At 40.6% G+C, this 22,591-nt stretch overlaps 1 protein-coding gene across 5 annotated transcripts in view; it reads left to right on the top strand.

The window, feature by feature from the left end:
- Positions 1–1,061: 1,061 nt before the first annotated feature.
- Positions 1,062–22,591, top strand: part of NISCH (nischarin) — a 30,164-nt gene continuing 8,634 nt past the window's right edge. For 2 of the 5 annotated variants that reach the window (XM_062610295.1, XM_062610296.1), the window contains exons 1-14: positions 1,062–1,238; positions 6,491–6,574; positions 7,111–7,293; positions 10,773–10,821; positions 12,420–12,583; positions 14,096–14,191; positions 15,178–15,273; positions 15,831–15,983; positions 17,213–17,281; positions 17,734–17,919; positions 18,116–18,244; positions 18,692–18,805; positions 19,622–19,730; positions 22,346–22,467. In XM_062610295.1, the coding sequence (XP_062466279.1) occupies positions 1,152–1,238; positions 6,491–6,574; positions 7,111–7,293; positions 10,773–10,821; positions 12,420–12,583; positions 14,096–14,191; positions 15,178–15,273; positions 15,831–15,983; positions 17,213–17,281; positions 17,734–17,919; positions 18,116–18,244; positions 18,692–18,805; positions 19,622–19,730; positions 22,346–22,467 (1,641 nt within the window). In that variant the 5' untranslated portion in view covers positions 1,062–1,151. Of the gene's footprint in view, positions 1,239–6,490; positions 6,575–7,110; positions 7,294–10,772; positions 10,822–12,419; positions 12,584–14,095; positions 14,192–15,177; positions 15,274–15,830; positions 15,984–17,212; positions 17,282–17,733; positions 17,920–18,115; positions 18,245–18,691; positions 18,806–19,621; positions 19,739–22,345; positions 22,468–22,591 lie in introns of those variants that run through there. The other 3 variants (XM_062610297.1, XM_062610293.1, XM_062610294.1) reach the window with 3 other exon arrangements.

Below are 22,591 nucleotides of genomic sequence, written 5' to 3'. Positions count from 1 at the left end.
GGGGAAGGAGACAATCCAAATCCTTCTGACGGCCGGTTTTGCCATAAAACAAAGTAAGGTCGAGGGACCCACACAGAAGACACAGTTCTGGGGAGCAAAGTGGCAAGACGGACGTCAGATCCCCACAGGTGTGTTCAGCAAGGTCATAGCAATGCCTGAAGGCCTGGACCTGAATGCCTGTGACTGCCTGTACTGCAGTGTGCAGCCCGGTGCAGCACTGCACGGCACAGCACTGCACAACACAGCACAGTACTGCACAGCGCTGTACAACACAGCGCTGCACTGCACAGCACTACACTGTAAAACACAGCACTGCACAGCACTGTACAACACAGCACTGCACAGCACTGTACTGTACAACACAGCACTGCACAGCACTGCACTGTACAACACTGCACTGTACTGCACAGCGCTGTACAACACAGCGCTGCACTGCACAGCACTGCACTGTACAACACAGCACTGCGCTACACTGCACAGCACTGCACTGTACAACACAGCACTGCACTGCACTGCACAACACTGCACTGTACAACACTGCACTGCACTGCACAACACAGTGCTGCACTGCACAGCACTGCACTGTACAACACAGCACTGCACTGCACTGTACAACACAGCACTGCACTGTACAACACAGCACTGCACTGTACAACACAGCACTGCACTGTACAACACAGCACTGCACTGCACTGTACAACACTGCACTGCACTGTACAACACAGCGCTGCACTGCACAGCACTGTACAATACAGCACAGCACTGCACTGTACAACACAGCACTGCACTGCACTGCCCATCACTGCCCATGACATCACTGCCCGTACCCGCCCCGTCGCGCTCTCCGCCGGACGCCATGCCGCAGCACCGACGCGCGTGAAGTTACGCGAGAAGCCCCGCCTCTCCAGGCGACAAGCCCCGCCCCCAGCAACAAACCCCGCCCCCAACGGCGAGCGCCGCCCCTCCCGCCGCTTGTTTCTGCCAATAAAGAGGCAGAGGGCGGGGCGAGCCGCGCCCTGAGGGGGTGGCGAAGCCAAGATGGCGGCTGAAGGACGGCGGCCCGAGCTGGGCGGCAGTGCGGGCGGCGGCGGCGGGGCGCGGTGATGGCGTGAGCGCGGCCCAGGCCGGCCCACTGCGGCTCTCGCGGCGTCATGGAAGCGGCGGCAGCGGGCGAGGACGGCGAGGAGCCCCCGCGGGAGGCCCGAGTCCTGGGTTCTGAGCTGGTGGAGACCTACACGGTGCGGGGCTGGAGGGGGTCCTCGCGGGGGCGAGTGGCGAGGCCGTGAGGGACGTGCCGGGGAGGGGATGTGGGTGGCGGCGGGCGGTGCGGTGTGCGGGAGCGGACCCGCGTCGCCGCCGCCGCCTCAGGCAGCCGGCGAGGTACCGGGGGAGCGGGCGAGGCCGGGCTTGGTGCTGCCTGCCTGGTGCCGCCGTCTCCAGCCCTGCGCCGGGGAAGGCAGGCAGCGGGTCCCGGCTTTGTGCCCGCGGTAAAGCCGGAGCGAGAATAATTTGGCAGAAGTTTGTGAGTGGTTTCTGCCCCTGTGCAGGGACCCGTGTGCTGCACGCGGGCTGGGTTTGCGGATGTCGTGGTCTTGCTCATAAATACATACATATGCGCGTCTAAATGTGTGTGTGCATCTGATTATGACAGAATTGTCATGGAGTAAACACGGCTTTTAAAGCTGAACCAAATATAGTAGGAAATTTTTTCTTCAGGTGAAAATACAGTAAAAATTCTTCTTGAAAAGATAATGTTATTTTCAGAGGAAATCAGATTATTTGGGACAGATAGCTTTTTCTCATACCCTGTGGAAAGAGGAAAGATTGTCAGCAGTGTGTTTGTTTTGGGGAAGGAATTAAATGTTTGATGTATAACTTCTTTTTCAACTGGTTGCATTCTACCAAGAGTTAGTTGGTCTCTTTTTCAGGAAGAAGCTCATCATCAAACAAACCTCAGTATAACTGCAGCCAGAAAACATCTTGAGCACACCACCCTTTAGTTATATAACTAAAAATGTTTTCTTCTCCTTTAGTGTGATTTGAATGATTATATAGAGCGCGTGTAATGACACCAGGTTTCTTTCTGTTGTAGGAACCTAAAAGAAAAGGGAGTGGTGGTTTAAAAAGGCAGTATTTATATAGCTGCATAATAGTTACAAGTCAGGTTACTGCCTCTGGAAAGGTACTCACAGAAAACAGAGCAACAGGAGAGTGATTTCTAAGTTTTTTGCAGGACAGAGCATGTGCACAGCTGTAGTACATGAAGGGTTTAATGCCTTTCCACTTAATGACCCTTGAAACATCACTGTGTGGGAATCACTGTCAGGTGGTGAGTAGCTGTGTTTATGGACAAGAATGTAATGAGCATGGTGGCTGGAATCTTTAATTTCAGGTGTGAACCAAGACTCGGCAGTGGTCATGTTGGTGTTGAGAGTTTTGCGATACCAGTAAATGAGAAATTCCAGTGAATTTAGTTGAGAACATTAAAATGTTAGCTACTGTGCTGCTTCAGCCTGCAAACTAGTGGTGTGGTTCAGCCAACCTTTATGTGGTCGCTACCATTAATGTGCTAGATTGAGCTGTAAGTTCAGGTGTATAACTGTGCTCCAGGTAGTGTTCAGCAGATCAGCTGATAGTTGGGAATAGCATATTAAGCTGCTGAAGCTAAATCCAAGGAAGCTTATTTTTTCAAAGCCAGATTTTTTTTTTTTTAAATGAATTCTGAAGATGCCATGTTATTTTAATGCCATTTTTCTGTGGGAGCTTTAAAAGTAGGGTGTTTGAAAGGCAACATTTGTCAGTATTTGGTCCTATGTTGATTCTCTTGCTGCATTTTTGAAGGAGTTATGGCATTAAGCTTACCTGTGTGTAAGCCTCCTCAAGCTCTTGGCAGGACTTCAAGCCTGCAGCCAGTCTGTATGAAATAGACCCAAGCCATTAGAAATGTAGCAATAAATCTTTATGTGAAAGCAGAAGTTGTATAAAATTATTCACAAGGTGAAATGTTCTACAAAAATTAGCATTGGTGTTTCAAAATTAGCTTAGTGACACTTAAGGACGTGATAAAGACCTGTACTAGGGCAGAAGTGAAGAAATTAGATGATGTAAAAGGCAAATCTGGTGGATGTGAGAAAGGAAATACAGCTGTGGCAAGCTACATGTGTATCTGTTAAACATGTAGTCAAGGTGGCAGTGGTCCTTGGTTTTGAGTAATTTTTCCTCTTGGCATGTGTACTTCCCACTGTACTCTGTATTTGAGAGCTCAATCTCAGTAGAATCGAGATTTATTTCAGTGACATCCATTTTGCACTTGTGAAATTAAATCCTATAAAATACATCAGGGAGACCCACAGTTGTGTGTCATTTTGAAGGTGCTTTAAAAAAAGTGATTCTTGTTGTAGTTACTCGTGTGTAACTAGAGGAGTTACTAGAGGTAAGGGATGGCTAAATCCAGCAGGAAAAAATACTGCACTTACTGATGCTTTTTTCTGTTGGGCTAGAAAACTATGAGCACTTTTACTAGGTATTTCTCCTGCATGTCAGCTGGATGCTGACTGAAAACTGGCTGGTTGCAGAAGGCCTCGAGGCTGCCAGTGCTTCCTTTGTTTACTACTATGCATTTGTTTGCCCTAGAATTGCCTTCCTGCTTTTCCTGTCTTTTGCAGCTGGTTTTAGTGTAATTACTAGCTTTGATATATAGGGAAAATACTGTGGCTTCCTTTAATGGGTGTAAAGTGTCTGACTACTTGATGAAGCAGAGAGAAGGAGATGTACTTGCATCAGTGCTGTGGAATTTGAGATGTACTGGCTGCAGTCACACCTGTGTCCCAGGCTTCCTGTGGGCAGCAATGTCTGTCATCTGTTAAGTGTCTTTTTCTTTACGGTACTGAAGCGTGTGAGGTTGGATGAGGGGTGCTGTAAAATTCAAGCTGTCCATAGAAAGTGAAATGGACAAGTTTTTGTAATGTGTGCATCTTAAAAAGAAATAGTAAATATTTCCCCTTTAAATCCTAGGGAAAAGAAAACATGCTGTTTGGTGGTGTGGTGACTGCCAAGTTTGTATAAAATACTGACAATACACATCACTGCAGCTACACTAAACACTTTACTAAGTAGAACTTAGCCCAAATAATGCATTAATTGAAAGATGTACAGAATTTATTACACAGAAAAGTTTGATGGAGACATGGGGAGGAGGAAATGCTGTGAATGTAAATACTTTTGTATCAGCTTAATAGAAATGGAGTTTATGTCACAAATATGGGTGGAGGCTTCACATGGTGTATTTGTCTGGGAGACAGTGAAGTGTGAGAGAATTTCATCGTCCATCTACTTATGCCTTCTAGCAGTTGGCTTGACAGGTAGGCAGTCCTTGAAGAAGCTTAACCTAAACTGGCAGCCTTGTCGTATTAGTGCATTTGAAATTAATTGAAGATGAATTTAGGTATGTCTTTTTTAGAAACTTAAGGGAGCTTTTTTATTTATTTCTGTATCACAGCAAGGCTTTGGAGCATGTAAGCATATTGCCTTTGCATTTGTTCTTTAAGATAATGGCAGCTTGTGGATTGATGTGAAATCAGTTGCTGTCATTCTGCATACTGATGCTGTTTGAGTGATGAATATGTGCTGCCAGCTCTGGCTGTGTTCTACATGAGGAATGCTATGGCTTTTTAAAGACTTAATTGGAAGACATGTCAGTGCATGTAAACACTCACTTTAACAGATAGTTAAGTGTCCATTTGGCTCAGTGCTATGTTTCTAGAAGTGGTCAGTGCTTGCCATTTCAGCAAAAGGATATGAAACCTTTATTATAAATTTATTGTACACAGAGAGGAGGAGCACTCCTTCCTCGTCTTGTGAGCTGTCATTTGCGGGCTGTGAAGTTTACTGTGTTTTCAATGTCTAATCTGAGGTTTTATGCGTTGCATACTCAGTCTCTACTCATTTAGCTGTACTGCTTGATCTACCATAATTTAGCACAGTCAGCTTTAAAAACAACTTAAAGCCTTTTTATTATGGCTTCTAAATGTAGTAGTACTCCAGTTCCGACTTTAATCTTCTGGTTTCTTTGAGTATCTCCTTGCTTTCCTTAGGGTTACTTTTGAATGCTCAGGTTATTCCTGTTCTAGTTTGTCACCGGCTTGGTGAATAATCCTGATTTGCTGTTTCCCAACACAGCATTATGGGAATGCAGACACAGGCCTTACTTAATTGAGACTGTAATTCTGTAGGCATTCATGTGTGTTTCCAGTGCTCATCTGAACACTGACGTGTCACTTGCTGTGTGCACTAGTCAGACATCTCGGTTCACTTCTCAGTAGAACTTGAGTTTTGTTGAGGAAGCCAGTGTCAGATGCTTGTAAAAATACAATTGGTATGGGAGAGTTCACATTTTAAAATGCAGGTGGTATTCTATTTAATGTTTGGTAGTGTGCTGCTCTGTACTAATAGAACAGAGTAAAAGGCCAGTAAAAACTGGCCCCTTCAGTAACTAATTGAGACTGTTGATGCTTTTTTTTCTTCAAGTGTGTTTAGCACCTGGATACGCAGCATTCTCATGGCAGCTGTGAGTCAGGTCTGTGTGATCTGTGGTTCTCAGCTACAAATGCTTTCAGGATTTGATTACGAATTGGTGTTTTCCCCAAGGAATATAGTTGGATGGGGTAGTAGTCTAATTTGTTCAAGTACTTGTAGAACTGGTTTTGCTGAGCTTGCTTTTTTTTTTTTCTGTTAAATTTCTTTGGGATAGCTTGCTTCTGGCATATCCAAAGGTACATTGTGAGCTTCCTGCAGAACTGGTACTGTTCAGTCTGGAAAGTCAGCTACAATGAAAATCTTGAATTGCTGGGTATATGCATGTCTAAAAATACTTAGCTTTTGTAAAGACATGTTGGGTTACTGTAGATGATTGTAACGATTCTTTGGGCATAGCTGTAACTCTCAGAAAGCTGTCTTGTGTGTTTTACCCTAAAAGGAATAAAATAATGCAGCCCACCAAAGGATTTGGCTATTTCACAAGGGTAAGTTAAGGGAAGCAGATTTCTGCTTAACTGTGAAGTGACAGCAGGATGCTTGCCAAGTTCCTCTGCCTGTTGTGGAACTTGGTAAATTGAAGGAGGGATGCTGCTGTTGCAGGCTTGTTGTGAATAGCTTTGAATACCAACTTAAGTAGCAGGAATCTTCAAAACAGGAAGTAGCTTAGAGATCTTGGTTATTAACCTTCAGGCTGCAAAAATGAAAGCTGTTGCTTTACATTGCTATCTGTATTGGGGGGGGGCGGGAGGAGGCAGTCTTGTGAATGAAATGCATCATCTTGCATTAGCAAAGTCACCTTAGTGTTTGGATTAGATTTTAGTTAACTGCGATACTTCAGATACTTTCAGAATGTAGAATCACCTTATAGTGCTACAATAACCAGCATGCCTCACAGTGAGCTTCTCTTTAAGACAAGTTGCTTTGCTGTCCCTTTACTTAAATTTCTTCCTTTCAGGTATACATTATTCAGGTCAGCGTTGGCAGTCATCAGTGGACAGTCAAACATCGTTACAGTGACTTTCATGACCTGCATGAAAAGGTAAGAATATTAATACTGTGCCCTTGGTATTGTACAGTTTATATGGTTCTGTTGTAGGGGAAGAATTCTTTCCCAAATAAAGAGTGAGAATATCTGCCAGATGCCATCTGAACTGCAGACTAAATCCTTTGTTGTATGAACAATATTATTTCAGCCTGTTACACTCCCCTCTACAACTGGGGAAGGGTGACCTCGGGCAGAACCTTCTATCAGAGTGGAGTGCAGGCTAGAGTCATTAAACTTCCCAAGAGAAATGTTTATGATCAGCTGATCTGGTAACCAAATGCTTGATTGGCCAAAACCTCTTTTCTGGGTATGGTGGATGGTAAAACTGTTGTTAGTATGATGGGGTAGTTGCTAACCAGTACTGATTTAATAAAGAAGCAGGTGAAAATGAGGGAAAGCCGAATTTACTAAAGTAATTTTATTTTTGGATCTTACCAGGATCAGGCAACATGCTCTTAATGTGTTCTGTTGCATCTTTTGTACAAGTTCATGTAGTGAGTTGGGTTGTAACTCTGGTCTTTGTCTTTCAGCTTGTTTCAGAAAAGAAAATAGATAAAAATCTGTTACCTCCTAAGAAGATTATTGGAAAAAATTCCAAAAGCCTGGTGGAGAAAAGACAAAAGGAATTAGAGGTCTACCTGCAAACTCTGCTAGTCAAGTTCCCTGTTACTGCTCCAAAAGTTTTGTCGCACTTCCTACACTTTGATTTATATGTGAGTTATGTTTTTAGCATATGAATGGAAGCCTGAGTGTCTGTGTCTGGCTCTGGGACTTGGAGAGAATTGTGTGGAATCTTTGCAAAATAGCTGAAACTGCTCATTTTCACCATTTTGCGCAATGTAATAAAGCAAATTTAAATATTTCTGACACAGCTTTATTGCAGCAGATACTGTGCTGAGGAGTAGTGTGGATAGGGACTTCAAGAGGAGAAAATAAATGCTGGCAGGATAGTTGGAAGCTAAATTGGTTGTTAGGCTGAAGTCAATAGCACTGGCTCTCTGAAGAAGCACTGTATAATTGATCCACACCCCCCCTACTTAGTGGTTAATAGTATGAGTTGTGGTTCACACTAAAACAGTTTCCAGTAGCCCAAATGAAGAAAAATGTTGCTTTTCCGTGAAAAGAGCCCTGATGGAGTGCCCTCTAGAGAGCCATCTCCAGCTAGCAGACGATGTTACAGTAAAGGATGCTTGAAGAAAGAAGCAATGGCTTGCCTTCATGTTCAGACTGCAATTTGCTCATTTATCTCCCATGTATAGTTAGGAGGTTTTTTTTTCCAGTATGACATCATGTTGTTAGGGGAAGAATGAACTTTGTAAGGAGGAAAATGCACTGGGGAGCTCAGTGGAAAGGAGGAACAGTAATTGCTCTTGGGGCGATGTGCTGAGATGGCCCTTCACAATTTCATATAAAGGCTTCAGGAATGAATCACAGGTGGTCCATTGGGTGTGTTAATGAAGCATTATCAACAAAGAAAAACCTGATTTAATTAAGTTACATGAACATAATTATCCTGGTGAGAATTTAGCATTTGACTTGAATAACAGGAGAAGGTTTACTTCATAATGTTGCTCTTGCACTTTAGATTTGAGTGAGAAGCATTAGCTTGTCACAATCAAACCTGCTAAAATGGATTGGAAGTTTTAACAGATGGCACAAACTACCTGATCACCAGGAAGTAGCATAATTTTTCTGTTCTGTGGCTGCTGTCTCTTAAGTGGTCTGTTTCATTAATGTTTCAGTGCTGTAACTTCAGCAAAGCTTTTTAATGCAGGCAGAATTCTTCCTAGTCCTTCTCTTGGTTTTCAGTTAGGCTGTTATTCTTCCTCTTCCTGTAATGTGCATGATTTTTTCCTTTTCCAAAGAACTGGTGTTATTTGGGTGTGAATGCTTCCCTGATTTCATATGGTGCTTGTGTATTAAGAGCGAAGTTATTGCTTAATCTGCATTTTATTGCTTTAGAGCAGGCTGACTTGAGGTACAAACTCTACCTGTTTTGCTTGGAACTTTACTTTTAAATATTTACCAAAAAAGTTGGTTATTCAGCAGAAAAGCTAAACACTTACCACAGCACTTCTACTGGAAAATGACCTTCCTGTAGAACTTTGATCTTCTAAAATATCTTTAATACCAGGCAGCCCATGTTTGTGCTTGAGCAATTATTATAATCCCTCGTACATGTAGGAAGGCTGCAGTGTTTTTTGTCTATACTTACTTGTAGTCTTTCGAGTAGGAATTATTTAATTTTATTTTGCAGGTTAATAGAATTAAATGCAGTAGAAATTCCTAACATAAATACATTAAAACCACTTTGAAGCCTTTACATGTGACAAGGAAAAGAAAGGTGCAGTTGAGTTAAGAGAAGCATTTTCATGTAACAGTCATATAGAACATTATTATTATTATTTTGACATTTAATAGGATATCTCCACTGATATGGGGATGCTTATTTTGTTGCACTGTCTTGTACTTTGTCATCTCAGAAGATTTGGTTTGTTAACTTACAGATAGAAGCTTTAGCAAGAAAAGAATGGAGTACCCACAAAGTGCTGTTCAGAGACACCTGCAAACAATGGATCTCTGGGTGTGATGCATATATGTAGTTAGAGCTGTGACAGAGGTCTCTTGTAGGTCTGACAGAGGACTAGAGTTGCTTTCTTTGCCTGCTAGTGACTGAACAGTTGAAGTCATCATCTTGTTTCAATTATAAATGTAGAAAAAAATTCTGCTCTGTCCCAGATGACAAAAGGGGTACAGAATATAGTTTTCAATTAAGTCTGTGCATGCCAGAGGAGTGCAATTGGCTTATTCAAATGAGAGTCAGAGTTGTTGGATTTCAGTTGGAATGCAGCTTCTAGCTTGTTGTTCTCAAAGCTATGGTGTGGAGGCTTTGTTCATCCTCAGTGGGTGGGGTTTCAGTTATACTAAGAATGTGCTCTTTAAAATGCTTGCTTCATCAAATGTGCTGAACCGTCTGCTGCAGATGTACTGTGGATTTATTCCCTTGTAATGAATCATGAGGGATTTGTGAGCAAAGTAAACTCATCAAATATTAATTTTGTCATGATCCATATTATCTGTTTATCCCTTGCAGCTACCTTAAAATGAGATGCGTGTGTCTAGGGAAGGCTTCGCCATAACAAATAGTTTTATGTTGTTCTTTCTGTGGGCCTTTGAGAGAACACTGTTGGAATTGCTCAGAACTATTTCTGCATTTCCACAGAGCATTTGCTTTTTGTGGAGGGATGTATGCCCAGATGGGAAATGCTTGTACTGATCTTTGTGAACATTCAGATTTAGAAAGAACAAATGCCAGCTTTGAGAGCTTTCAGATTTTTCTTTCCTTCTGGAGCTGTCAGTGCCTGGAATGGAGGCTGAGCTCCTGGGTAGGTGCAGGAGGGTGGAGATGATGATGGATGGGGAAAAGGGACTCTCAAATTACTCTGTAGCAGGCATAATAGTTGAAGTACAGAAAACTCATTGCTACTTATATATCTCTTCTTCCCCCTAGACCTGCTAATCTAAAGTTTTCTGTGTATTCGTGATATCCCAAGGAAAAGTTGATTGCTTGATGTGTTAGGCTAGTCTGAATGCTGCAGTTGTAACAGTTTTTTCAAGCCAGCTTTCTTTCAAGTTGGGCTGAAAAATTAGAACCCTAAATCATAGAATCATAGAATAGTTAGGGTTGGAAAGGACCTTAAGATCATCCAGTTCCAACCCCCCTGCCATGGGCAGGGACACCTCACACTAAACCATCTCACCCAAGGCCTTGTCCAACCCGGTCTTGAACACTGCCACGGATGGAGCATTCACACCCTCCCTGGGCAACCCATTCCAGTGCCTCACCACCCTCACAGGAAAGAATTTCCTCCTTATATCCAATCTAAACTTCCCCTGTTTAAGTTTTAACCTGTTACCCCTTGTCCTATCACTACAGTCCCTAATGAAGAGTCCCTCCCCAGCATCCCTATAGGCCCCCTTCACATACTGGAAGGCTGCTCTGAGGTCTCCACGCAGCTTCTCTTCTCCAGGCTGAACAGCCCCAACTTTCTCAGCTTATCTCCATATGGGAGGTGCTCCAGTCCCCTGATTGTCCTCATGGCCCTTCTCTGGACTTGTTCCAACAGTTCCATGTCCTTTTTTATGTTGAGGACATCAGATATGTAAATAATACTTGGTGTATTCTTTGCAGGAGATCAATGGGATCACTGCTGCATTGGCTGAAGACCTCTTCCACAAAGGTAAAGAGCTGTCAAGAATTGAACTGGGAATGTTCTCTATTCACATACCTGTGATGTTTTATCTCCAGAAAACAAGAGACCTGAATCTTCCATATCAGACTATGCGACTTTTTCCTTTCCCTTCTTTCCCTTCACCTTTTTGTTGCAGTTTGCATTTTGATTCAAGCTGCCTTTTAGGGCTAGCTGTAACAGTAGTGCAGCTACTTTTGGAAACAAAAGAAACTGGTAAATTGTGGCTTTGAAAAGGGTTTACTAGTTTGTGTCTGTAAAGGACAGGGTGTGGTACTGGTGATCAGGAGCTGTTGCTAAGCTTTCTGTCTTGGTACCTTTTAGTGTAACATGTAAGGAGCATTTTGTATCAGAGTCCTGATCCAAGTATGTGTTAAATGCAAGAGACCACTTTACATATGTAAATAATGTTCTTCCAGAATTCAGGAAACATGAGACCACCTTAAGTCAGTTAATTAAAGGATGTGCTTTTCAGAGGCTGGCAGATGAAAATGAAATGCGCTTACTGTAGCTGCAGCAGGTCTTACTGGTCCATTGGTAGCAGGAGGCATGTGAAATGATTAGCCCATACTAATTTTGTTTAAAAGGATATGCCAGATGTTACTGTATAATTCCCAAGTGATAGGTAAAGCATGCTTCAGCATGCCATTTCAGATTGCTCTGGCACAAAATTAAGTGAAGCCATTTCAGAGTTCTCTCAGCAAATTTTGGAACATTTTAAGGAAGCTTCTGCAGAAATTTCTCCTAACTTTGTAGGGCCTGTAGTCTCGCTGATACCAGAATGACTGTTGTCTGACTGCTGTATGTTGGTTTAGCCTTCAGTAATGCGCAGCTGGACTCTCGGACTTGCTCCCACTGAAGCCAAAGAGAACTTTACTCCTCAAGCAGAGTTGTCAAATGCTCTGTCGTGAAAGCTGATGTTCTTGTTCATGAAGTTAAATTGATGCCCTTAACAGGAAGTGGAGAAAGATGGTTATTAATTCCACATGTGTGTGCTTTGACTGCTGTAGTCCGCTTTGACTGCTGTAGTCCACTTTGACTCTTGTGCCTTCAGAGAGGGTTTTGGGTGCTGTTTTCTACTGTTCCTAGAATGAAATGGGATTGTAAAAGTACCAGATAATGCATTTCATGTTCTGGGAATTTCCATTGGTATTAGTGTGGTGAAAGTCTTCATCATCTCAAAGAAAACAATTTGCTACAATTCTGCATTTAGGCAGCATGGCAAAAGGTTTAAGGTTTGAGTTTTTTACATGGCATATGCTATTTTTATAGAGTAAATCCTAACTGCCATAGAACTTAGGGCTGTGTTGGAAAAAGCTTAGTAACTCTTACATTATATAAATAAACTGATTCCAGTCCTCTTTAAAATTGAGGGAAATGTGCCATTACGTGCATTAGGAGCTTCATGCTTGTATAATTTTTGCCCATTTGAACACCTAGGTTATGAGGACTTTGGTTCCTCCATTGGGAGCTTAGAGTATGTGGTGAATATTCAGACGTTTAATCTCTAACATTAGGTATTCTGTGTACTCTTTATTCTGTTGTAACCACTGCAACACTGTTTGATACCATCATATTCTGTTTTTTAGGAGAGCAGTTGTTAATGGCTGGAGAAGTCTTCACCATCAGACCCTTGCAGTTATATGCTGTCACTCAACAGTTGCTCCAGGGGAAGCCTACATGTGCTAATGGGGATGCCAAAACAGATCTAGGTCATATTCTAGATTTCACTTGTAGACTGAAGTATTTAAAGGTGAGCTATGCTTGCACAAATACTGGAGATGTTTTCTACCAGACTGATGTGATTCTTAGCATACTTTTGGAGTCTAGCACAAGAATTTTACTGATAGCAAACACCTGCAAGCACGTAGAAGTGAATGCTAAGTGTTTATTCTTCCAGCTTTCAGTACAATGTAGTTCTCTAATAAGGATGTTGATTCTCTTGTGTGATATGGTCTCTTCAGCAGTGCTGTCTGTAGAAATGCAGCCACAGAATCTTACTGGGTGCTAGTAGGAGTGGGGAGATAGATAAATATTATTCTCTTCAACTCTGCATTCTTTGGGGACACTGTGGGTAGGCCAGTGTGTATGTATAGGTATGCATATATGCATGTATGCATAAACCTTGTCCCCTTTCTTGCCTTTGACTGTATCTAAAAGTTAAAACCCCCCAAAACTAATAAGCTCAGTTTTGTAGATGAGATGGCCCTGAATTTCTAGCTAAAATACCATTTCAGAATAAATGTAAAGTGGTCTCAGAATAGACAATTTTTTTCTGGAGTCAGTTTAATTTTTTCTAACCAAATAAGTGAATGGGAAAGACTTTTCCAGAACAATTATTTTATCATTTTGTGCTACAGCTCAAACTCTTTAAACTCTTTATTACACGAAGAGCTTCCTTTTAGTTGTGTGGTGTGCTCAAAGGGGAAACAAAGTAATGGAGCGAGGGAAGCTTTACTGGAGGACTGAAGAAGTTGAAAAAGCAGAACCACACTTGTAATCATATTCCAGTGGATCTTAAGTTGCCTTTGTCATCCTCTGAAGAAAGGTTTGTTTGGCTGGAGAGGAGCAATATTGGGAAGATACCCATCTTCAGAATTTCTGACCCTTCTGAATGCTTTTGAGTGGGCACCTTCAGAGCTTGTAAGATACATATAAGAGCAGACAAAAACCTTAACATATTTCTCCCAAAAATCTGTTTACAGCAAATACAAATGAAACTAAGTGTATTCTGTGCTGCCAACATGCTCTGAGGCAAGAATCCAGTGCCTACATGGAAATACTAGGTGCATGTTTTAGATGTGTACCCGTGCCTAATGTTTTCTTCAAACCTATTTTGTCAACATCTTGAACTTCATCCCCTGTAGTGAAATTGAACACAGTTCTGTCTTGGAGGAGCCAGATATTCCAAGGAGGTTGTCCTTAGTGAATGCAGCTCTAGCTTGGTGAGCTGAGCATGGAGCCTTCATCAGTCCTGCCTATGGTATCTTTTTTGCATGCCTCATGTGCTACAAAATACAAGCACAAGGTGGCAGTTCAAGTTCTGTGCTTCAGGTTCAGTGCACTTGGCTGGAGCAGCTGTCATTTTTTTTCCCTGAAGGGTTAATCTGCAAGTTTTATGAATCATTCCATAATGAAAAATTAGCTGGAATTCTGCCTGTCATTCCAGGCTACTGTATTTGTGCCATTGCCCGTGTAAGACTATCTGAAATGTGGATGAGTTGGATTGTGTGTGCTAACTCTGTTCCTAAATATTGACTACTAGGTCAGTGGAACAGGAGGACCTTTTGGAACCAGTAACATTCAGGAGCATCTCTTGCCTTTTGATCTGTCAATTTTCAAATCACTTCATCAAATAGAGGTACAACTGAGATACTGCTCGTATTACATATGCTCTGCAAATGCCAGGTCTGCATGTCTCTCATAATTGGTAATTGTGTGCTTTGATTTGGTGCTAGAACTGGGGAGTGCAGTGTTTAGAAGGACGGTTACATTTGTGAGAAAAATACTGTTTCACAGGTCTTTGAAATAAGTTTTGGGTGTAGCTTTGCTTAGTGGGGGAGGGAAGGTTTTTCATCTTGAGGACTTTGTAATTCTGTGTTCATGATACGTGTTGGATTGGCTGCACCAGACTGACATTTTCCTCTAGTAATAAACACTGCCCACAGATTAACAGTAGTAATCTGGAAAGAATTTTTTCAAGGATGGCAGGAACTTTCTGTTTACTGTGGCTTCCCTGATACACCAGCAAATGTGCCAGTTGTTGTGGTTGTACAATGTGTGTGACCACCCCTAGAAAAGGACCTGGCTGCTGGACAGACCGTTAGTGGTGGTGGTCCAAATGGTGCTACAGGAAAGAGACTCTAATTCTAAACTTGGGTTTGTGTAATTAGCTCACTAGTGTATTAAATACTTATATTAGTATTCTCACTTCTTATGCTTTTTATTTATGATGGAGAGCATGATACCTAACTAATAGTGTCTGCAGGTAGAGCCATGGCTTGACATACCTCTCTTTTTGGAAACAGTAATATATTATCCCCTGTTAAACTGCCTGGGTAGTTTCACACTGAAGAATACATGAGGCAGGTAGAAAGTCAATGGAGAAGAAGCGTTTTTTAGGCAGCTGTTTGACTTTCAATTTTCTGTAGTCATGTCTAATTTCTTGCTTCAGCTTTACCAAATATTGGAATTTCTGACCTGATCATCTCAGGAGATTTTAAGATTGTGCTGTAACTACTTTCCAAATTGGTGGAGAATCTGTTGAAGCTTTTAGCTGCCTCTTCCATGTCTCTTATTTGTTCTAGCATTTCTGACCTTGTAACATAATTTATTTTTTTTTAATAGATCAGTCGTTGTGGGGGGAAGCTTATCAAAGGGCTGACTTCATCTAAACATGCGCTGGCCACAATGAGCGTTCGATTTTCGGCAACGTCCATGAAGGTAAGAGTAAGTTCCTACTTCTGGTCATTGTTCAAAGCACATGCAAAAATAACATGCACATTATGGAAATAGCCATTTGGAGTCCATGTACTTTTCTGTCCTGATTGTTGCAGGTTCTGCTTTTAAAACTGTGAAAGGGTTTGCTAACTCTTCAGAGTGTCAGCTTTAAGTGGGGAAAGTGTTCACAAGTGTCCCTTCATAGGGACATTGTGATGCCTTTATTGGAGTGTGTGTTTTTGATATACATCCAGAACTGAATGCATGTCTTACTATTTTTCTGGGCTGTGATTTGGCAAGGGCTATCCAATAGCACAAAATTCACAGTCCCTCTAGTGTTCCTCCACATTCCCCAGTGTGGATCATCTGCTGGTATCGAACCTCTCTCCCTGCAGATCTAAATTCTGACCCAGTCAGCTCATATTTTAAGACTTAAAACTTTAAAATGATAAAGCTTAGAAATCTTCCTTATGTACATAACATTCTTTGGATTGGCTCCAAATCTGTTAGCTTTCACTGAAGGTACAAGCACAGTATTTTAGTATGCTTGTCTTAAATAGGAAATCCTAGTGCCTGAGGCCTCTGAGTTTGATCAGTGGGAGCCAGAGGGTGAAACTTCTAGTTGTCCAGTGACAGCAGTTATCCCAACTTGGAGAACTTTGACAACCTTGGATATGAGTCACAACAGCATCTCACAAATTGATGATTCAGTGGTAAGAAATACTTTTTCATTTGTGGAAAAAAAGTGTGACCGATCTTCTGTGGTACGTTATGTATTGGGGCTTTTGCATTTGCTTTATATGTGTCTTTTTTTCAGGAAGGTTTTCAGTTGCACTTGGTTTATGTTGATTTGCCCACCCAAATTAATGCTTAGGAGATTTGTTCCTTTACTACGTTGATATTTTCTTTGCTAAAGGAGAAGTTTGTCATCCTGCACTCTGTGAGCAACGCTTCCATCAATGCTGACTTTTTGAAACATTTTTACTGTTTTCATTGGCCTTAGGCCACTTACAGAAGTGGGGTGTTTTTTAAAAGAACAAAACATCTCTTGAGCTCAACTTTGGAGTGTTACCAAGGCTGAAGCTTCTGCATATTTAAAAATCTGGCCTTGCTGGAAGCCTTCTTGACATCAAAACGATATGAAGAGCATAAAACCAAAACTTGGAATATTTGGGTGATACCTTAGAATTACATTTTGCAAATCAGTTAAGAAAAGAGAAATAGCATTCGTCACAAGAATGTGTCAAATACAAACATATTTTTTTACTTGAACTACTCTTGTGAAGCAGAAAATAGCTATGTTTGTAGCTCAACTAGAAATCATGGACATCTAGTGCAGTTCTTGTTCAGGATTTTTTGTGATGGTGACTTCAGGTTTTTCAGGTCTGAGCCTAGCTTTAACTCCAAGGTGAATCATTGGTGAGGTGACAGCCAAAATCACTGATGTTAGAATCCAACATCAAGTTCAAGGCATGAGTCCTCAAAAAATAAAAGGCTTTCTGGGTTAAAGTGCATTTTCAAGAGTTTTGTGTGGCCATGTAACACTTGGCTGGTGTAATCAAAACATGGATACGAATCATTCAACTTATTCTGGTTTTTGGTACTATTGTCTTTATCCAGAGTTGTGTAACATATGCTTGTTTAGATGGAAACACCTGTTAATGTTTGATCTATAGTTAATAGGGTGAAACTGAGAGACATTTGTATGTCTTCAGAAAGAAACAGGTTTCAAATTAAAACTTAACCGTGCTCTTCAGTATAACCTGGTTTTCTTAAGAGCAATATTCGGCTCTTGTGTTCCTCTAGGTCATATGGAATGCCAGCAGCGACTGTGCATTAGATACCTTTCTTCTGTTGTTGGTCAGCTGACAGTGAAGGAAGTATGGCCTGATTTATAAGATGAAATGCATTTAATGCATGCACTTTTTTCTTCCTCCCATAGAAATTAATACCGAAGATTGAATTCTTGGATTTGAGTCACAACGGGGTGTCTCTGGTAGAAAATTTACAGGTAAGTGGTGCTTTTGAAGGTGATTTTTTTTCCTCCAGACTCTCTGAGACCTTAGAACAGATTTTCTTGCATCAGAATTTTGTTGCTCCTCTTCCCATGGAGAATAATTTAAGCCCAAATATCCTTCATAACACTTTTCCTGATGCATTTCTTACTTGCTCTGGGTATTATAATTTCTTTGTCTATATTGACATACAGCATTTAGTTCTTAACTGAATTCATTCAGTGCCAGCTACATCTGTGGGTTGGTAAAAATGCAGTTGAGGTTCTCTGTCTACAGGCTTGGACCTGTGAAATGAAAAATTTCATGTCATGTTTTTCATGCTAGGCAATGTCCAGCATGAAAACCCTTGTTGTACAAAAAGAGCAAGTGGCAATACAGTGTCTTTGATATTGCTTACTGAACATGGACGGATTACTGAACATGACATGGATTTTCTGTGCTTTTATAGCACCTTTACAACCTTGTTCACCTGGACTTATCCTACAACAAGCTAACATCATTGGAAGGCGTTCACACAAAACTGGGAAACATCAAAACTCTGAATTTGGCAGGAAATCAGCTGGAAAGGCTGTGTGGTCTTAACAAACTGTACTCATTAGTCAACCTGGATCTGAGTAACAACAAAATAGAACAGGTAACTGCTCATTTTTCACTATTAAATTGTACTTTAGATGACAGGCAATTTTTCTAGTGGATGAAACTGCAAATAGAAGTGTTTCCAGTGGTTTTAATTCTGGTTATCATATGTAATTTATGCATGAAATGCTTAGTCTGTCTGCTCATTTTCATTCAGCCAGTCTGTATTCATCCTTTTACTAAAAAACTTTCAGATTGATGAAGTAAAAAATATAGGAAACCTCCCATGCTTAGAGAAGGTGGTCTTATCCAGCAATCCGTTGAGCATCATTCCCGATTACCGGACCAAAGTACTTGCTCAGTTTGGGGACAGGGCCTCAGAGGTAAGCCATTGTGCACTTCCTTTGAAACTGGCATGTGAACAAAATCCTTTTTCAAGCCTGGTGGGGAAAAGTACTGTGAATCTTCTAAAAACCTGACAAATTTTGGGTGTGTGTTGGAGAAGGTTGTTGGAGAATGAAATGGTGTTAACATTGACTATGCTTCTGGATCCAAATGGAACTTTATTGTGCCTTCATTGGGTAGCAGTGTGTTAATAGTGAAACACAGTTGTGCTAGAAAGGTCTTAAGCTTACCAAGCACTTCTAACATGAATTTATAATGCAAACTCAAGAGCTCCAATGTGATGATTGGCTTTGTGTAACGGTTAAAAATGCACCTAAGTTTGCATTAAGCAACCATAATTTAATATTAATTCTCATAGCTTAATGCAAGTCAGATCTGCAATTTAATGTTTTCAATATTTTTAAATGCTTTAACATGTGTTTTAGGTCTGTTTGGATAACATTGTTACCACAGAAAAGGAACTAGACACTGTGGAAGTGCTAAAAGCTATTCAAAAAGCAAAGGAGGTGAAATACAAACTGAGCAACTCTGATAAAAAGGTGAGTTGGTGCTGTGGGAGGCGTAGAGTGTGCTGTGTGCAAAAGCAGCTTACAAAAAGCCTTCAACAAAATAGAACTAAGCAGAATTCATTAAACTTTCCTTAGCATGAAAGTTTTTATGCTTTTTGTGCTTTAATGTGGTATGAACTTTTAAGGTTGCTTCTTTTCCTATTTAGTTTTCAGTGTAATTTGAGTAGTTATCTGACCTTCATTTTTGTACTGGCTTGGGAGAAAGGAAGTGGGAGGAAAATACAAGATGACTTAATGGTGTACACCATGAATATGCAGTTGACCTTAACAGCCATATTTTACTACTAGTACAAGTATTGCAGAGGTGTGATTTTACTGCTTGTGTTGCAGAGTGCTGAAGTGACTTCCCCAAACTTTGAGTTTTTAGCAGTGAGAAAGAATTGGACCTCTAAATCCTCTTTGTCTTTTCTCATGTCTGTGCTATGTAGTTGATTAGTCTTGTTTTGGTAATAAACTTACTAGCAGAACGTGTTCTGTCGCTACAGTGTGTAGAAATTCTGGTTTCATTTGCTGTGGGTTGTGAAAATAGCTGCTTGTTTTGTCAATACAGTGATTAGTCAGTGATCAGAATGACTTCTTTAAACAAATTCATCGAGGAATTTCACTTAATGTAAAAACAGACACTTGAGAGGATGTGACCACCTCTCCTTCAGAAAAGCTGGCTCTATCTTTGCTTTTACTGAAATTGAGAAAGCTTGTGTAGACCTGTTTTAGTTCAGGATCTAATGTGTCCTGTGTACTTCGTTGTTTTTTTTTTCTTTAATTGCTGCATACTTTCTTTATTAGATCAGTGAGGACTCCAGGCTCACTGCTGCCAGCTCCAAATCAAACTGTTCTTCTCTTACTGTTCGTCCTTCCTCTCCCTCTCTGCCTCGTCCTGTCAGCTCCAGCCAAGGTAATCATGTATGTATCGTGCTGCTGGGCTGAGCCTCTTGGTTCTGCTTTTCTAAGCTGCATTGATATACATGAGTATTATGTATATGGATATAGGGCTTATTAAGTCAAAGCAGAAAGACCTGGTAGTATTGGCTTAAAGAGTGCAGGCTGTATGTATGTGAATTGGCACTGACTGAGCTGTTGTTCACTGTAGTGTGAATTAACTGTAGTGGAATTTTTGGGTACAGGGCTTTTTTTACTGCATCATCCTGCAGAAATCACCAGCAGAGGACTATATATCTGTTCCTAGTTTAGATACATATCTTGGTGGAAAACCAGGGCATATATAGACAATGTTTAAATGTTGCTCCTCTACCTGTTCTTTGTTTTCAAAATGTGAGCTCAAGCAGCATATGTTCCATTATTGCTTTTTTTGCAAGAGCTGTATTTCTGTCAAACCACAAGGAAGATAGAAAAAGGAGATGAATAAAAGACAGCTGTGGGATTAGCGTTCTTCTGGCTGAGCCTGTGATTTCACTGTATCTGTTGTGCTCTACAGCACCTGCTTAACCTTACCTAAAAATTACTTTTACTGTATGCTTCAAGTAAGTGTGCCTGTTGCTTTAGCAACTTAGAAGAATGGTTTGTCTTCGTCTTTGGCAGGAGCCTGTAAGATGGACTTATTCAGTGAATATTCATTTATGACTGAGAAGAAGAGCTAAAGATACTTTTTATGTCTTCCTTTTGCCTATTGAAAACTTAAAATGCAGGAGGATATGAATAGTGGGAGAAGACTGTAACCATTTGAAAGACCAGAGGTTATATTCTTGGTAATTTGGGGATGTAACAGTTTACTCTTCCCTATAAATCAGTGGATTGGTGGATGGGGAAGAGATGCTTGGGAAGCTTCATCTTTGGAAAAAGCCCATTGCTGTGATTTCTGTAAATTAAGTAGAGGTTTCTTGGTTCACTCTGCAAGAATTAAATTGTTCTGACAGCATTTGATTGAGGGACAGGCAACTTAGGTACAGATTTCATTGTTATTAGATACTTCATTTGCCATTCCAGATCTCTTTTCATCTGCAGGTTAAATGCTGGATTTTTCCAAAATGAAGTCAGTGCTTGCTTTAAAGTATTAAGCATTTAAGGTACAGGATGGGGACAGTTTGTCTATGTGACATCCTGCAGTTTTATAAAGGACTAGCTGTAAAAATGCTAGCAATCACCGTGACTTTAAAAGCCATTTGTCAATAGTGTTTCTATTACAGTAAATATTTAGGTGCAAATGAGTCTTGGGAGGAAAAATGAAAATCTAGGTCTTGCTTTTGAAGTACAGAGTACTGTTTTATACAAAGGTTGGTGTAACATTCAAGGTTTATTTATTGCTGCCCTTCTCCATAATGTTACTTTACTGGTATCTTGGGGATGGCTTGTATGAATAGTGGGAAAATGAGGAATAGGGCAGGCTATTTCTCAGCTTTAACAATATACATTGACTACTTGCTACATAGCTAGTTATCAAGGTTTGTTTGCAAAATGCCACTTTTGAGAAATCCAATTTAAAAACTCAAAATATGCTAAGCAATGGGTTTCACTGTTAGGCCTTAAATCATGAACAATGGGATTAATTTCCTGATAGGCTATCTCTATGCATTTTCTGTGTAGTTTTTCTAGACACCATCTGTTTCCATAACGTATTATTCAAATGAAATGTCAGTGGCAAACAGCTTATGGAAAAAGATTAAATATTTATATAGGAAACAGAAACCCCAAAATAATGCTGTCATGTTATGTTTTTCCTGTCAATTTGAGTTTCCTTTTTGCTAACACAGTGTTTTGTTCAAGTAATAAATACCTCTCATGTTTCCTCTAAGAGATGGTTTGATGTGATCTGCTAAACTAACATCAATCCAAAAAGACAGATACAGGAGTTTTTCTGCTCAAGCCAGAAACATATCCACGCTGTAATTCTGCTGTTTTATTTGCACGTTTATACAGTTGAGCTGGCTGGCTCAGTGGTAATACTGAATTGTATTACCTGTGGATATCACAGGTAAAAAGTCAAATGTCTGAGAATGCTGCTTTATATGCACTTCTAAGCTTTTACTGATGCTTTGGCTTTGAACCTTGCAAAAATGTTCAGAATAAGGTGAGATAATTGTCTTGAGTGGCATTTCGGGGACCAGATCTTGTGGAAGGTTTTGCACAGACTTTTGTTCACTTAAGTGTATAGAAATTTGAGACAATGCTACAAAGTTTACACAAAGTGCTCTGCTGTGTTTTTTCCAGCCTGGCAGTGTTTTGGTAAAAAGGTTAGTATTAACAAAGCTGATGAGTCCTGTCCGGAAGAGTTCTTGCACCAGATGTTGAGATTTGAATTGTTAGCTTGGAAAAACAAACTTTACCAGTCTTTAATGCAACTTTTAGTGCAGTTAAATTTGCTCCTGTAATTGGACTGAAATTCTGCCTGATATTATTTTATCCTGGCAGTTATTTGAAGATCTCCTTTAGCTTTAATGGTTTATGATCCCATCTTGATTATATAATTTTAATTCCACTTGTTTGGCAGATAGTATTAGACATTCATTTTGGTTTTACTTCAGTGATTTTAAGAGCTCTTTATATTTGTTCTAGAAATAATTTGTGAAGAAACAGTCCTAGCCAGCAGTTCTTTGCAGTCCAGTGGTTCGACTCCTACAGACCATACAGTTCCCCAGAGATGCTTTGAAATACCAGACTCCAGGTGTAAAAATCAGGTAATTGCCATACTTCTGTTATTTTATGGTATTTTTGAGTGTTTTTGCAAGCTTATTTCTGATGTTAAACTTGCTATCATAGTAATCCGTAGCAAAGTTGGGGTTTTGATTCTCAGAGCTACTA

This window comes from Pezoporus occidentalis, unplaced genomic scaffold (genome assembly GCF_034315485.1).
Source record: "Pezoporus occidentalis ecotype Australia unplaced genomic scaffold, CSIRO_AGI_Poc_V1 ctg145, whole genome shotgun sequence".
In the NCBI taxonomy this organism is placed as follows: Eukaryota; Metazoa; Chordata; class Aves; order Psittaciformes; family Psittacidae; genus Pezoporus; species Pezoporus occidentalis.
Note: the sequence above shows the minus strand (reverse complement) of the source record. Positions and strands in the feature narration are given on the sequence as shown.